This window comes from Capricornis sumatraensis, chromosome 14 (assembly GCF_032405125.1).
Source record: "Capricornis sumatraensis isolate serow.1 chromosome 14, serow.2, whole genome shotgun sequence".
Taxonomy (NCBI): Eukaryota; Metazoa; Chordata; class Mammalia; order Artiodactyla; family Bovidae; genus Capricornis; species Capricornis sumatraensis.
The window spans coordinates 33,646,546-33,664,789 of NC_091082.1; the positions used below are offsets into that span (position 1 = coordinate 33,646,546).

General features: G+C 38.9%; 1 protein-coding gene across 1 annotated transcript in view; it reads right to left on the reverse strand.

The window, feature by feature from the left end:
- Nucleotides 1-18,244, reverse strand: part of AIDA (axin interactor, dorsalization associated) — a 51,440-nt gene that overhangs the window by 14,912 nt on the left and 18,284 nt on the right. The window contains exons 5-6 of the mRNA XM_068985933.1: nucleotides 14,061-14,124; nucleotides 13,711-13,817 (exon numbers count right to left, since the gene is read on the reverse strand). Coding sequence (XP_068842034.1) covers nucleotides 13,711-13,817; nucleotides 14,061-14,124 — 171 coding nt within the window. The remainder of the gene's footprint in view (nucleotides 1-13,710; nucleotides 13,818-14,060; nucleotides 14,125-18,244) is intronic.

Below are 18,244 nucleotides of genomic sequence, written 5' to 3' on the forward strand. Positions count from 1 at the left end.
GTCTCCTGAGAAACCTGTATGTGGGTCAAGAAGCAACATTTAGAACCAGACATGGAACAGCTGTCTGGTTCAGAATTGGGAAAGGAGTGTGACAAGGCTGCTGTATATTGTCACCCTGCTTATTTAACTTATATGCAAAGTACATCATGCAAAATGCTAGGCTAGATGAAACACAAGGTGGAATGAAGATTGCCGGGAGAAATATCAATAACCTCAGATATGCAGCTAACACCACCATTGTGGCAGAAAGTGAAAAGGAACTGAGGAGTCTCTTGATGAAAGTGAAAGAGGAGAGTGAAAAAGCTGGTTTAAAAATCAACATTCAAAAAACGAAGATCATGGCAAGCAGTCCCATCACTTCATGACAAATAGATGGGGCAACAATGGAAACAGTGACAGACTTTATTTTCTTGGGCTCCAAAATCACTGTGGATGGTGACTGTAGCCATGAAATTAAAAGGCGCTTGCTCCTTGGAAGAAAAGCTATGACAAACCTAGAGAGTGTACTAAAAAGCAGAGATGTCACTTGGCTGACAAAGGTCTGTATAGTCAAAGCTATGGTTTTCCCAGTAGTCATGTAGATATGGGAGTTGGGTCATAAAGAAGGCTGAGTGCTGAAGAATCAATGCTTTTTAATTACAGTGCTCGAGAAGGCTCTTGAGAGTCCCTTGGACTGCAAGGAGATCAAACCAGTCAATCCTAAAGGAAATCAACCCTGAGTATTCATTGGAAGGACTGATGATGAAGCTGAAGCTCTAATACTTTGCCCACCTGATGTGAAGAGCCAACTCACTGGAAAAGACCCTGATGCTGGGAAAGACTGAAGGCAAGAGAATAAGAGGGTAGCAGGGTCCTTTGACTCATGGGGTCACAAAGAGTCAGACATAACTGAGCAACTCAACAACAACATCTCTAACCATAATTATGTACTGTCAGCTTTGTCTTATTGACTGCATATTAAGCAACTTGAAAGACAAATCTGGATAATGGTTCATTATTCAATTATGTGGCATTAGTAATATACAGATCTTTTTAAAATTAATTTTGAATTTCACAGTTCTAAAGATTATATTTGTTCTAGTAGACAATGGCTAGACAATATATATATTATATATATATATATATATAGATAGATGCACTGCCTTACATGATATGTGCATGAAAGAAGAGAAAATAATAGTATAATACCACACCAGCTACAGCTCCTGGGTTACATGAGAAAGGCAGCATGTTTGTGTACCAAAAGTAAAACCATATGATAATTAGACATCAAAGCACTATGTTAAAAGATTTCTAAATGTAAAACTGAAATATTCAACTATATAACGTAATATGAGAACAAGTAATTACACTCATAAAACGAAGACTATAATCAGGATAAGAAATGATCGTACATGATCTGGTATAAACTAAGCTTTTCCAACCAGAACTAAATAATTTGCCCTTAGTTCTAGGGCAAGGATCAAAAATAACAAATGTTCTTCTATGTGGAAGTGCTGCATATATAACAAATAGTCAACACTTACAGAACACTTACTATGTGCCAGGCACTGTTCTAATTCTTTACATGTATCAACTAATTTAACCCACATAAGAACTCCATGACACAGGTGTTAATGTCAGTCCCATTTACTTAGAGGTGAAACTGAGATCCAGAAAAGTTAAGTAACCTGTTCTTTATTACACAGTAGTCTGGTCCTAGAGTACATGTTTTTAACCACCTTGTCTCATTTGCCATTTCTGTAATTTAATTGTCCATAAAGCCAATAAAGGCTAAAAAAGAGGGGCTTTCCTGGTACTCAGCAGGTAAAGAATCTGCCTGCAATGCAGGAGACCTTGGTTCAACTCCTGGGTCAGGAAGATACCCTGGAGAAGGGATAGGTTACCCACTCCAGTATTCTTGGGTTTCCCGGGTAGTTCATATTGTAAAGAATTCACCTTCAACGCAGAAGACCTGGGTTTGATCCCTGGGTTGGGAAGATCCCCTAGAGGAGGGCATGGCAACCCACTCCAGCATTCTTGCCTGGAGAATCCCCATGGACGGAGGAGCCTGAGAGCTACAGTCCATGGGGTCGCAAAGAGTCAGACAGGAGCAACTAAGCACAGCACAGCCTAAAAGGTACTGCGGGATAGTCTCTACCTTACGATCGTTAACGTAAGCTCTTTGCCACATACATGTTTACAGGCTCTGAGGATTAGGATATGCACATCTTTGGGGGGCCATTACTTCCACCTCACACTTTTCAATACAGAAAACTCTGTGTGCTACAGCTAACTGTCCAAAGCAGGATTTCTCAACCAGGATTCTGGAGAATGCTAGGGACGTGCTGGTGGTGTGGCTTGGCAGCTCCATAAAACACAGTGATCAAGGGTAAGCACCATCTAAACTTCGTGCACTTAGCAACATTAAGTTCACGGAGATGGTCGGAGACTGGGCCATCCGTATAGCAACTTTATTCCAGGTCTCTGAGCCTCATGTGGTGGTGGGCAGTAAGATCATGTTCCTTCGGCTAGATCCATTTTTAGCTCTTTATGTCAGAAAGGGGCAGCCTTTGGCCGCTGGTCAGCTCCACTCTGCAAGGAGGGAAGGCAGCCTGATGATGTCAGTGTCTTCTGATTGACCCCAACCTCCACCTGCAGCAAACATGTCTACTGCTTTCAAAGAAAAGTAGAGGGAATTATTTGATTCAGTGTGGCTTCTGAAGAAGAGCTATGAGTTAGAAGAACAGGATCCAAGCTGAAGCCTACAGATAATTCTGGTTAGGTAACAAGAGTGAATCATAAGCTCCAGGGTCATTTTATTGCACTAGAGCCCCAAAGTCCATCTTGGTGATGAAAGCTATTTATCAGTAGTCTGTATTTGGACTAGTATTCCAAGTTGTCCTATTCCATTGTGCCTCAACTGTGGAAAATAATCTATGAATGCAGCTAGGGTGGTGGTTTAGTCACTAAGCCATGTCTGACTCTTTGCGACCCAATGGACTGTAGACTGCCAGGCTCCTCTGTCCGTGGGATTCTCCAGGCAAGAATACTGAAATGGGTTGCCATGCCCTCCTCCAGGGGATCTTTCTGACCCAGGGATCAAACTCACATCTCTTATGTCTCCTGATTTGGCAAGCGGATTCTTCACCACTAGTACCACCTGTGAAGCCCAAGATTCAGAATAATAAGCTGACACTGATGACATTTCACGTGATCCTGAAGGTTTTGTGATAAACTTAACTTCTCTATTGAGTCTCCAGGTTTAGTCAGTCAATGTCATGTAGCATTTGTGAGTTCTATACAAGGTGGTGAAAGTCAAGAAAACTGCTGCAAAGGCCCCAAACAAGTCAAGGTCAAATGGATTCAATGTCCAGTCTTCATCCGTCTCTGAAGAACTTTTCTGAGGTGTCCATTAACAGTTGGCTCCCCTCCTGTAGGAGAACATCCTGACATGTCACAACTCACGGCTTTCTTCCCAGAGAGATGCTGCTGTCAAAACTGTTGCAGATGAAATGTAAAGTAGTTGTGGCTGCTGCTGCTAAGCCACTTCAGTAGCGTCCGACTCTGTGCAACCCCATAGACGGCAGCACACCAGGCTCCCCTGTCCCTGGGATTCTCCAGACAAGAATACTGGAGTGGGTTGCCATTTCCTTCTCCAATGCATGAAAGTGAAAAGTGAAAGTGAAGTCCCTTAGTCGTATCCGACTCTTAGTGGCCCCATGCACTGCAGCCTATCAGGCTCCTCCATCCATGGGATTTTCCAGGCAGGAGTACTGGAGTGGGTTGCCACTGTACCACAATAATAGCCAAGTTTACTAAACAAAGACAAATTGTACCCAGAATTAAACAAACAAAAAATGGGTGACAATGTCTGATCTAATAGCTCTTGGCTAACTGTATTATAGCCTCTGTACGGGGATGGGGGTGTGGCAGTGTGCCAGGCATCGAATCCCCAGACTACTGTTGCAGTGTCCAGCAATGGGTAATGTTTCCCGCCTGCAGCTGGCACCAGGAGAAGTGGAGCAGCAGCTGTGGCCCCTCATTCCACACCTACAACTGCTCTACCTCAAGGGAAAATGATAACACTGCAGATCCTGGCATGAGAAGGTACTCCTAACATGGAGTGGTTCTCTGTGAGGGGCCAAGACACTCTGGACAAGAAAGATTATGGAGAACCAGACCAGGAATAGACTGCCTGCCCAGGGACCAGGAGTCTGTGTGGTTAACTCCACAGAAGAAAACAAAGGTTACAAGGAAACTGAAGTCAGTGAAACTCTGTAAGATCCTGTCCTCATATGATTTTTCCTTCTGGCCTAAAACAGAAAATGGCATGATGGTCTTTGCTCCAAAAAAGTAGTACATCATCACCTAGACAAGAATCCTAAAGAGGCAATGCCTTTTTAGAAAATTACTGAGTATTACATCTTTTGAAAAACATGGTGATTTCAATGTGCTTATTGAGTTCATCTTACTTGCTTGACATTTTATATCATATTGTACAGATGTTCCCACAGGCATTGGTCTACAGTGAGAGGTGAACTGGTCCTTATTTTGCCTTGGTGATCTGGAAATTAAATATCACTAGCAAAAAGTAGATTAAATTTTTATCCACTCTTAGAGCAGAGTTCAATGAAGTGTTCAAAATGTAGACTGAGCAATATCATATATTTATGTGATAACACATTTAATCTGTTTTCTTTGCTTTAGATTTATCAGACTTGTAACTAAACTCACATATCTAGTACTACTGACAGAGTCTCTGTCATCCAGTTTTTTAAGTGCACATTTCTTCGTGCTGCTAAAGTGTAATTTTAAAAAGGACATATATAATAATATTTTGCATTTAAGTAGCATTTTTTCTTTCAAGAAAAATGATTTAGTTCTTTGAGGATAATCTTAAACACAATTTAAGGTAACAATACTGATCAAACAGGCCACAATATTTGGCAGATAGGTAACACATTAAATGTGTCTTCATATTCTGGCTATAGATAATCTTTACAACTGATATTGGATATAGATTTTATTTTATTTTTTTAATTTTATTTTATTTTTTAATTTTTATTTTTACTTTATTTTACTTTACAATACTGTATTGGTTTTGCCATGCATTGACATGAATCCACCATGGGTGTACATGTGTTCCCAAACATGAACCCCCCTCCCACCTCCCTCCCCATAACAACTCTCTGGGTCATCACCGTGCACCAGCCCCAAGCATGCTGTATCCTGCGTCGGACATAGACTGGCGATTCGATTCTTACATGATAGTATACATGTTACAATGCCATTCTCCCAAATCATCCCACCCTCTCCCTCTCCCTCTGAGTCCAAAAGTCCGTTATACACATCTGTGTCTTTTTTGCTGTCTTGCATACAGGGTCGTCATTGCCATCTTTCTAAATTCCATATATATGTGTTAGTATACTGTATTGGTGTTTTTCTTTCTGGCTGACTTCACTCTGTATAATCGGCTCCAGTTTCATCCATCTCATCAGAACTGATTCAAATGTATTCTTTTTAACGGCTGAGTAATACTCCATTGTGTATATGTACCACAGCTTTCTTATCCATTCATCTGCTGACGGACATCTAGGTTGTTTCCATGTCCTGGCTATTATAAACAGTGCTGCGATGAACATTGGGGTACATGTGTCTCTTTCAATTCTGGTTTCCTCGGTGTGTATGCCCAGCAGTGGGATTGCTGGGTCATAAGGTAGTTCTATTTGCAATTTTTTACGGTATCTCCACACTGTTCTCCAAAGTGGCTGTACTAGTTTGCATTCCCACCAACAGTGTAGGAGGGTTCCCTTTTCTCCACACCCTCTCCAGCATTTATTGCTTGCAGATTTTTGGATCGCAGACATTCTGACTGGTGTGAAGTGGTACCTCATTGTGGTTTTGATTTGCATTTCTCTAATAATGAGTGATGTTGAGCATCTTTTCATGTGTTTGTTAGCCATCCGAAACCCTAAAGACTCCACCAGAAAATTACTAGAGCTAATCAATGAATACAGTAAAGTTGCAGGATATAAAATCAACACACAGAAATCCCTTGCATTCTTATACACTAATAATGAGAAAGTAGAAAAAGAAATTAAGGAAACAATTCCATTCACCATTGCAATGAAAAGAATAAAATACTTAGGAATATATCTACCTAAAGAAACTAAAGACCTATATATAGAAAACTATAAAACACTGATGAAAGAAATCAAAGAGGACACTAATAGATGGAGAAATATACCATGATCATGGATTGGAAGAATCAATATAGTGAAAATGAGTATACTACCCAAAGCAATTTACAACTTCAATGCAATCCCTATTAAGCTACCAGCCATATTTTTCACAGAACTAGAACAAATAATTTCAAGATTTGTATGGAAATACAAAAAACCTCAAATAGCCAAAGCAATCTTGAGAAAGAAAAATGGAACTGGAGGAATCAACTTGCCTGACTTCAGGCTCTACTACAAAGCCACAGTCATCAAGACAGTATGGTACTAGCACAAAGACAGACATATAGATCAATGGAACAAAATAGAAAGCCCAGAGATAAATCCACACACATATGGTCACCTTATCTTTGACAAAGGAGGCAAGAATATACAATGGAGTAAAGACAATCTCTTTAACAAGTGGTGCTGGGAAAACTGGTCAACCACTTGTAAAAAAATGAAACTAGAACACTTTCTAACACCACACACAAAAATAAACTCAAAATGGATTAAAGATCTAAATGTAAGACCAGAAACTATAAAACTCCTAGAGGAGAATATAGGCAAAAAAACTCTCTGACATAAATCACAGCAGGATCCTCTATGATCCACCTCCCAGAATACTGGAAATAAAAGCAAAAATAAACAAATGGGATCTAATTAAAATTAAAAGCTTCTGCACAACAAAGGAAAATATAAGCAAAGTGAAAAGACAGCCTTCTGAATGGGAGAAAACAATAGCAAATGAAGCAACTGACAAACAACTAATCTCAAAAATATACAAGCAACTTATGCAGCTCAATTCCAGAAAAATAAACGACCCAATCAAAATATGGGCCAAAGAACTAAATAGACATTTCTCCAAAGAAGACATACGGATGGATATAGATTTTAAAAGTTATGGAGAGGCCACTTATTTGTTTTTGAAATGCTAAATTTAGGTTAGAGGTAGAAATTGTGGTAAAATATTAAAATGCATACACAATTTCTTTTAGCTAGTAATTTATCATTTAGCAGTTGAGGAACATAGGTTCCTTTAAGCTTTCAAGGAAAAGGGTTTCCCCTGTTGGCTCAATGGATAGGAATTCGCCTGCCAATGCAGGGGATACAGGTTCAATCCCTGATCCACGAAGATCCCACATGCTGTGGAGCAACTAAGCCCCGCACCACAGCTACTGAGCCTGTGCTCTAGAGCCCAGGAGCTACAACTACTCAACCCAGGTGCCAGAGTCTGTGCTCAACCACAAGAGAAGCCGCTGCAATAAGAAGCCTGCACACGGCAACTAGAGAGTAGTCCTCACTCTCCAGAACTAGAGAGCAGCCCACCATGCACAGCCAAAAATAAATAAATAATTTACCAAAAAAGAAAAGAAAAGAAAAAGAGTTTGGGAAATCATAAGATGTCTGTTCATTTTTTAAACTGCTTTAAAATTCTGGGGAAAAAAATCCTTAATGGCCAATATCATTTAAATAATAAATTAAAATCATACCTGCCTGAAGTTGTTCACATACATTAAGAGTATATCAATTGTCACTATACCTAATTTTGGAAAAAAGATTATGTAATAAACACACATCTACAAAGTCTGGAAGGAGCCAGTGGGCATGTGCTTCATGTTAGAAATGCTAGTTTAAAAAGGGCAATCCATCATTCCCTACAGGAAGCAAGGAAGAGTTCCTCACAGGTGTCTGAGTCAAAAGGCTGAACTGGAGAGTACTTTTAAGAAAGAGTAAGCTAGATGTTGCTGGGTGCTTTGAAGATGAGGGCTGCAAAATGTAATCTAGTTAACAGACATCTCATATGACTTAGTCTCTGCAAAACTCTAAAGAAAACCCTTTAGTTTCAAGTGACAGGATTCTTGCATTTAAAAGAAAAAAAAAAAAAAGCTGTAAAAGGAAATCTTGAAATGTTTCCCAACCTGCTTAAGCTTGAAAGTGAGAAAAAATATTAATATCAGTAAGTCTCAAGTCTTATTAAAAACTAGCCTGGAGAACCAGAGAACAAAATCAAGAAGTATTTTCTTTTGCTTTATATACAAGTAAGGGCGTCTCAGGTGGTGCTGGTGGTAAAGAACCCACCTGACAATACAGGAGACAGAAGAGACATGGGTTCAATCTCTGGGTCTGGAAGACCCCCCTGGAGGGGCGCAGGGCAACCCCCTCCAGTATTCTTGCCTGGAGAATCCCACGGACAGAGGAGCCTGGCAGGCTGTAGCCCACAGGGCTGCATAGAGTCAGATACGACTGAAGAGACACATAAACATATAAACAAATAAACGCCTGAGTGAGGAACATTTTCTCTGATTCTTCTCTCCAATTTGAGAACTTGAGACTCTGGGAGAAGAAAAAGAACTTAGAGAGCTCTGACCTAACCATACTCTTAAGATGATATTCACCACTGTGCCCCGAGGCACGCTCTGGATTTCTATGAAAGAAGGATGCCCTGATATTCACAAGAAAGCAATGAACACTTTGCTGCAATCTGCAACTTCTTATATGTGTGAGCAAGAAAAACCTCATTTCAGCTAAAAATGAAATCCATGTTTGCTTCTCTCGAGTTCAACTCAGAACTGAGTATTTGTACAGCAAAATCCATGCACAGGTTTCACATTGAAGAGGTAAATTTCATTATTTTCAGCTTCAAAAATAAACATGCTTTATGTATAATTAAGTCTAAGAGCTAAAGGAACTAACACATTTGCGAAAATTTTGAAACTAAGCCTATATTTGAGTTTAATCATGTCATTCAGTAAGAATGTGTTTTTTTTAATCTTGAAAATTTTGTCTTCGTCTATTCATATTTCTTGGGTTTATGATTTTAATAGCTTTATATTCATACGGGTAAATTTTCAGGCCAATAAAACAGGTTGTACATTTACATCCTTGATTTAAAATCTACCAAGCCTACCTTTCAAACCTAAAGGAAATCAGTCCTGAATATTCATTGGAAGGACTGATGGTGAAGCTGAAGCTGAAATTCCAATACTCTGGCCACCTGATGTGATGAACTAAATCATTGGAAAAGACCCTGATGCTGGGAAAGATTGAAGGCAGGAGGAGAAGGGGATGACAGAGGATGAAAGAGTTGGATGGCATCACCGACTCGATGGACGTGAGCTTGAGCAAGCTCCGGGAGTTGGTGATGGACAGGGAAGCCTGGCGTGCTGCCATCCATGGGGTCACAAAGAGTTGGACATAACTGAGTGATTGAACTGAAGCCTACCTTTAGAAAAATTAAACCCTATTTTGGCTCAAGCCAATTATTTAACAAAAATTTATGTTTTCCATATGAATTTTTTAATTTTTGAAAAGGAAGGAGATGAACATTAAAAAGAAAGATAATACCTACCCCCTACTCCCCACCTACCCCAATCAAAGGTTGGTTAAAAAGTCACTTTCCATTTGAAATGAGAAAGAACTATTCTGGGTCACAAATCTACATACCATTCCTTATTCCTCTTAGCCTCACAGCAGTGTTGGTTAACACAACTGTATACATTTATCAACAAGCATAAATTGCACACTAAAAAGGGTGAATTCTGTATATATAAATAGAATCTCATAGACTCGACTTTTTAAACAAATCACAAGAAACTTATAATTCAATAAATTATATACAAACAAAGATAATAAATGAAAAGAGAAAAATCATAACAATTTCTAGAACCATCTTGCCACCAAAATGCAGACACAGCCTGGGCATCACTGAAATCTTGGACTCTCTCAGTGTAACAGGGAAAAGAAAATGTTTCCTGCTTTCTAGTTAAGTAATAAGTTCAATGCCAGTTTGCTACGTCAATGAATATTATTTTAAAAGTTATTTTTTAATGACACTTATGGCTCAGATGATAAAAAATCTGCCTGCAATGTTGGAGACCCAGGTTCAATCCCTGGGTCAGGAAGATCCCCTGGAGAAGGGAATTGCTACCCACTCCAGTATTCCTGCTTGGAGAATTCCATAGACAGAGGCTACAAGCCATGGGGTCACAAGGAGTCGGACACTACTGGGCAACTGACACTAACACATAGGCCCAGAACAATAATGATCCCAAACTAAATACAGTTAGTTAAACTACATACTTTTTTGAGAAAGAAATTCAGAGACTAGAAGGATTCAGCAAGCTTTCTCTACCTTTAAAACGAATTATCACAATACTATTATCAAAGTACAAAAATCTATTAAGTTTAGGTTTAATCTTACATAGCAAATGGATTTAATTTATGGTAAAAGTTTCTTTCAACTCAGCAATCTGAAACCCATAAAAATCTTGATCTGTCTGTATGACAAATATGTGGACAACCAAATCAGATAGAAATTTATAGTAGTGGAAGCTTTAGCAATTACAATACATGGGTTGAAAACAGAATTACAACTGTCTAGTTAAGTAAAACAGCAAGAAAATTTCTCTCACAATCTCAGCAATTTTGACATTTTCTACATATGTAACAAAAGCAAGAAAAATACATCTCTCTTCATAAAGTAAGGTATATTAGGAATAATGCCCTTATACTGAAAGACACATTATTAACAATAATAGCTACCATCACAGTAATTTTCCCAGTAATCCTATACTGTAGTATTGTTACCTCCATTGAAAGGTGATGATGATGAAAATAACCACCTCACTAATATTCAGCACATGACAGGGACTGGCCTAAAAGCTTCACAGGCAGTACCTTATTTAATCTTCACAGGAACCTTTTCAGGTAGGCATGATTATCAACTCATTTTATGAATGAAAGAGACACTGAAGTTCAGACTGGCTTAAGAACAGGTGCACCGGGACTTCTCTGGTGGGCTAGTGTTTAAGCCTCCTCTGTCCCAGCGTGGGGTCGGGTAGGGGGGCAGGTTTGATCCCTGGTCAGGGAACTAGACTCCATATGCTACAACCAAGAGTTCACATGGCAAAACCAAGAGTTTGCATGCCACAGCTAAAGATCCTACATGCCGCAACTACGACCCTACACAGCCAAATAAACAAATAATAAAAATGAAATGAAAAAAAAGAAAGAAACAGAATAGGTGCAACTAGTAATGTTCTAAGATTAGACTCAAGCCCAGTGTCTGTTGGTTTGAACCTATATACCCCATAACGCCTCCATCCCAAGGGGCATAATAAACACTGAAATATTACTATTATTCTTATGTTACTTTATTGCACTTCACAGATATTGTATTTTTTACAAACTGAACATTTGTGGTAACCCTGTGTCAAGCAACCCTGTGCTTCCCTGGTGGCTCAGGCGGTAAAGCATCTGTCTACAATGTGGGAAACCAGGGTTCGATCCCTGGGTCGGGAAGATCCCCTGGAGAAGGAAATGGCAATCCACTCCAGTACTATTGCCTGGAAAATCCCATGGACAGAGGAGCCTGGTAGGCTACAGTCCATGGGGTCGCAAAGAGTCGGACACGACTGAGCACACTTTCTTTCTTTCTTTTCTGTCTCAAGCAAGTCTACTGGTGCCATTTTTCTAACAGCATTTGTTCACCTCCTGGCTCGGTGTCACATTTTGATAATTCTTGCAATATTTCATACTTTTTCATTACTTTTATATTTTTCACAGTGACTGATGACCTGTGATCTCAGATGTTACTATTGTTAATTGCAGATGTAGTGGAAATAACAAGAGAACTAGAATAAGATGTGGACCCTGAAGATGTGACTGGATTGTTCCAATTTCCCAGAACTTCAACAGATGAGGAACTGCTTTGTATAGATGAACAAAGAAAGTGTTTTCTCAAGATGGAATCTACTCCTGGTAAGGATGCCATGAAGACTATTAAAATGACAACAAAAAATTTAGATTGTTATACAGAGTTAGTGGATAAACAGTGGCAAGACTAGAGAATTGACTCCGATTTTGAAAGAAGTTCTGCGATGGGTGAAATGCTATTAAACAGCACTGCATGCTACAGAGAAACTGTGAAGGAAGAGTCAATCTAGGTGGCAAACTTCACTGCTGTCTTAGTTTAAGTTGTCACAGCTGCTCCAACCTTCAGCAACCAGCACCCTGATGTCAGCAGCCATCAACACAAGACCCTCTAACAGCAAGATTATGACTAGCTAAAGCCTCAGATGATGGTTAGCATTTTTTAGCAATAAAGTATTTTTTATAGCACAGGGAACTACAGTCAATATCTTGTAATACCCTATAATGGAAAATAATCTGAAAAATAATATATGTGCATCACCTTGCTGTGTACTTGAAGCACTGTAAATCAACTATACTTCAATAAAAATATATATATAATGAAATACAAAAATTTTTTTTAGACATAATGCTTATCACACACTTAACAGACTACTGTATGTGTAACTTTTACATGCACTGGGAAACCAAAAAATTCGTGTGACTCACTTTCTTGCAATACTCACTTTATTGTCATCTGGAACTAAACCTGTAGTATTACCAAGGTCTGCCTGTACTTTTGCTACCAAGAAAGTTATCAGGATAACACATAAGTTGTATCTAGCTGTATTTTAAAGCTTTTGGAGTCTATTCTAAAATACATCACAATATATCAGCATATTACACTAAAGTGAACTGACTGACCAGAAATGAAAACTGTGTGCTGTATAAGAACAGAACAGAGTGAAACAGTGATGGGAGAAATAAGAAATTTATCCAGCGTGCCTGCTTAGGTTACTGACAGGCAGGGAAGATCAGCTGTAAATAAAAAGCCTCACCATTATTTGCTTTCTTTAAAACAGATTGGAAGAAAAAGGCATTTGCTCAGTAGCCATTCTCCCTGGGTCCAGTTTTAACGACCAAATTTGATAGTGAACCGAAAAAGACTCAACATAGCAGGTTTGAGACGGTCACTCTTAGAAAGGCCTGACTACAAGGGCAGCCCCTGACTAGCATCTGGGAATCTGGATGTTGGGAGGGTTGCTACTACCCCTGGTAAGAATGGTCACTGTGCCTACATTCTTTTTACAAACAATATGGTTTATGCTGAATTATGTGCTTTCCTTCTGGGAGTCTGGAATTTTGGTCAGTGCTAGGCAGAAGGTGTCTACGTAACGGCTCTGGGCAAAGAGTCTCTTATGTGCTTCCCACTTCAAGGGACACGTCACGTGTGTCATTAGAATTTGCCACTAGAGGAATCAAGTACAAGCTGTGTGGCTCCACTGGGAGAGGACTCCTGGAGGCTTGTACCTGGTTTCCTCTGGACTTCGCTCACATACATTTTCCCTTGGCTGGTTTTGTGCCTGTAATTCTTTTTCTGGGATAAAGCACAGCTGTGAGTTACAGCAACATGCTGAGTGAGTCCCCCTAGTGAACTCGGAACCTGAGGGTGCTCTTTGGGATGCCAACACAGATAGTAAAATAATTCCAGGCTATACGTATAAAACAGTTACTGCCCGTAACATGACCATAAAGTTTTGCCTAAAATGGACATGCTCCCTGGAGAGGTTTTACTCCTGTTAGCAAATACGAAAGTAAGTTCCAAAAACTTTGACTGTGAATTAAGCCATGGGTATTTTCAACAACTGATACTTACCGGGAACTCTGGCAGGAAAGGAATCAGGAGATCCTGCTCCAGCACCACCCTCTTCTTCATCTTCTTCGAATTCCAAATTCTCTTCTTCACCAGGTGCTAAAATTCTTCTACACGCAAAAGGACAGAAAAAACAGTGAGCTACAAAACCAAATATACAAGAGAAGCCGAATAGCTACTTATTTCCCAGGTAAAATGTTGATATAAAAAATGCTGTCATAAAATGCTAATATGTTGGATTAATGATATCAATGATACCAACATTGATATGATACATCCAGAAATATCTGAAAAATAGGTATAAAATAAGATGATAAAATAAGAAGACAAATACTAGTGCTAATTTATTTTACCTTAAAGGGACAGGCTGAACATCAAATGGGAATTCTTTATTATATGTAAGAATATTCTTTAGGACTAGAATAAAAAGAGAAAGACACATGAATTATGTCATGAATCAGAATAAAAAAATTTATTGTGACTGATTTTAGTCAATTTTACCATGCCTATTAATATGTATGTATACGTGTGTGTGTGTGTGTGTATGTGTGTGTGTCTTCAATCGCTCATTCATGTCTGATTCTTTGTGACCTCATGGACCACAGCCCACCAGGCTCCTTTGTCCATGGGTTTTCCCAAGCAAGAATACTGAAGTGGGTTGCCATTTCTTCTTCCAGAGGATCTTCCAGACCCAGGGATCGAACCCGTGTCTCCTGCATTGCAGGCAGATTCTTTACCGCTGAGCCACTGGGGTGTCTGTTAATACTTTAAAAATTCCCAGTCTTATCATCCAAAGCCCAATGCACTTGTCCACTGAATATCTTAGCAAAATGAAAATATCCACACTCCAAGCACCAGTAATTTCAGAGTACTGTCAGAACTCCAAGGAAGGTAACTTCCAGAATCTCAAGAGCGCTTATGGAAAATGAACTCCAAAATAGTTCTCTGTACAAAATCCAAGGTGAGACATGGGGCACCTGAGAAAGACAATAACTCCTCCCTGGAGTACTTTAATTAAAAGACTGGTGTCAAAGATGACCAATGAGAGGGATATGAGCCTATCTTATTCTATGTCTTGATTAGTCTTCCCCTCAACTCCACAAAACTGCTCAAGTTTATAGTAGTGAGGTTATAATTCTCATATACCTTTACCATAGTTTATTATACGTATGTAATGTATACATACATATATGTACATATATGCTTACATACAGGCTCATGCATGCTCAGTCACGTCTGACTCTTTGTGACCCCAGGGATACTGCAGCCTGCCAGGCTTCTCTGTTCATGGGATTCTCCAGGAAAGAAAACTGGAGTGGGTTGCCATTTCCTTCTCCATATATATGCACACACACACAAACACAAAGAGGGATTTATCCTCAAGAGAAGTCTTCAAACAATCTCTTGTATTACAACCTCCTGTATTATGGCTGTGGTCAGTGATTATATCCAGGCAAGGAAACTTAAAAAGAGAGATGCTCTACAATTCTACCTACATTTGGAGAGGTGCTTCACATCTGGTCTTATGGATTGCCAGTATCTACCTGCAGTTATATGAAGGTAATGGCATTAATTGTACAATCCAAAATGTTTCTGTGAGTTTATACTCAACTTATTCATTCTAATTTTGGACTCATGCAGTTTAGAGCTGAAACAGGTATGGATGTTGTCATCCTCAAAAAGGAAATCCCTGAGTACAGGTTGCAATTACATGCCTTACTCCCACAGGAGTCAAATGTGTTTATCATACTTCTTCTAATATATGCACTCCTACTAAGCCCTTCAGGGAGAGAAGTCTGAGACTTGTGTCTATATTTTCACTCATTCTTATTCTCTCTCCTTCCAACTCCTACCCTCCTTCTTCTTTCTTTCTTCTTCTCAACAAATGTGTACTGAGTGCTAAGATATGGCAGTGATAGAGACAGAGTGTTCTCACCTTCAAACGGGTCTTAGACCCTTAGCCAGGAAAAGCAGACAATGGTGGTGGTTTAGTCGGTAAGTCGTGTCCGACTCCTGCGACCCCATGGACTATAGCCTGCCAGCCTCCTCTGTCCATGGGGATTCTCTAGGCAAGAATACTGGAGTGGGTTGCCAGTTCCTTCTCCAGGGGATAAGCAGACAATAACAAGCCATAAAATGAACACAGTGATGTTAAGACTGTGGCTGAAGGACCCAGAGGATGCTTGTGTAAGTGGAGTAGAGGGATTACTTCAGCTGAAGTGAACAGGGTAGGCCGCTCAAACCTGAATTATTAGAAGACATTTGAGCCATGACCTGGATGAGAAGAAATGTCCACAAGCAGCTTTGGGTAAGGGCTCTCCAAGTATTAAGAGAACAGGCCAGAGCAACAACAAAGGCTCTGCAGTAGGAGTTTGTTCAAGGAATGGAGAGGACCACAAAGCTGAAGTCTGATAAGCAAAGGGCACGTGGCGAAAGATCTGAATCAGATCTTAGCCCTCCCATGATGTTAATGACTTGCGCATTCATGTAACTATTCATGTAACTCTGAATCTCGGCTTCCCCAGCTCCAAAATCATAGTCTACCTTTCTTCACAGATTGTTGACAGAATTAAATTAAATAACAACATGACACTGCATAGGAACACTTACAGTAAAGTCAAGTCTACATTATTATATGGTATTTTATTCTGTCCATAGTTCTCCCTATCTGACTGACTAAAATCCTATTATTTTAGATCTAAGAAGGACTATTTTTCAAATTTTAAGAATGTCACCTCTAAACTTGGTGCATGACTGTTATTGTGAGTAAACTATTCATTCAAATCAAATATCAAATAATCACACAGTATTGTTCTAGATGCTGAGAATGGGAAATGGGTGTCAAGATTATGCATATTTATATCAGCAATGACCACATTTTAATAGTGAAAAGGAAAAAGTCAACCCTTAAAATGTAAACAAAACATCAATGAAATAGCTGAAAATCACATTACTTACTAAGAATATCCTAAATTTGTATTATAATAGAAGAATTAAACAGTATTTTCTTTCCTTAGGTATCAAAGTTTTGAAAAGGAAATGTCTGTTTTGGCATAATAGCTTCTTCTTTATTTTATATTTACAAGTATAGCGTATATCAGATATTTAACTTGTATGAATAATTTTGAAAGAAAAATAACAGCACCTTTCTTGCTTTCTGTAATTGCAGGATGGCTTTCCATTTTCACCAACTGGGGAATAACAGCGATTCTAATGTCCTTTTAAAATAAGATTCTACATAAACTTAACATAGGATTTTTCTTCTAATATTTTTCTTGATATTTTTGGAGGTTGTAGAGAAGAGGAGAAGCTAGTTTATAATTTCCTGGAAGGGGTGATCATGAATGTGGAGTCCACCACGATTGGGGACTAACTGGTTCATTCAGTAGGAATAATGCACACAGGCCCACTGAATGTTGATTTGATGGTATACCCTCTACTGGTGAGCACTCAGCACTCCCAGCCTACTCTCATGGAGCATGGCCTGCCACCCTCTTGAATCTGACATTAAAAATCACACACACACGCCCCAAATGTATTTCTTTTTTTTTCTTTGTAGCTAATTTTCATTTTTGTGGTAGGAAAAATGAGCAAGTGCTTCCCATCTGAAAATTTATTTTAAATTATGGGAAACAATTCCCTGTAGACATTTAACTCTATTCAGTTAAAAAATTTGCCAAGTTCACACTACAGGCAAAGCACTGAATGAGGCTCTGTGAGGAAAATACAAAGGTTATTCACAATATTCTTGAGAAAAAAAAAAATATTAGTGAGAATAGTACAGGGCAGACTATAACAGTGGCTATAAAAAGTGCTCCTATAAAGAACATGAGACAGAGTCTAATTACTGCTAAGCAGAGAAGAGAAAGCTTTCAGGGCAAGGTGGGATTTCTCTGGGACCTTAAAAGTTTAATTAATGGAAGGGAATTTTACAGTTTATGGGGTGGTCATAAAGGGATATGTTTGAGTAAGAAGTAGTGTATTACTAAGGATTAACATGAGAAAATTAAATTATTACATTCAGGATCTTAGCTTTAGTGTGAATTTCAGATAGGATTACAGAGATTTTAAAAATCTTGAAGGAAAAATACATTAGCAAAATAAACCAACTAAGATCAACAAGTTGAAAGATACAGTCATTTGTTAATTTTCCCTTCCTTACATTATTAGAAGAGGCAGAGGCCAGGTTAACTAAGAACACTTAATCTGAAATATAGTCAAATACCAATTTATTGAAAATGTTTAATTCTGATAAAATAGTTAACTCAAAACAAGCGCCTAGATTTTATAAATTCAAGCTTGATTACAGGGCATAGCCTACTGAAATACAACATACACATTTAAGTTCAAGAGGCAAGAAGCAAATTAAAATCATCTAAAGTACCAGGAAGGGAGAAGTCCAAATGAGAAACTTTATATAAAATCAAAATATAATTTAAAAACGAATCCAAATTACACTCTTTCCTCTCTATTCCCACCCCAAATCTTATACACAAACAAATCAGAAAACAAATGTAGATTTCAGCTCAATGTTCCA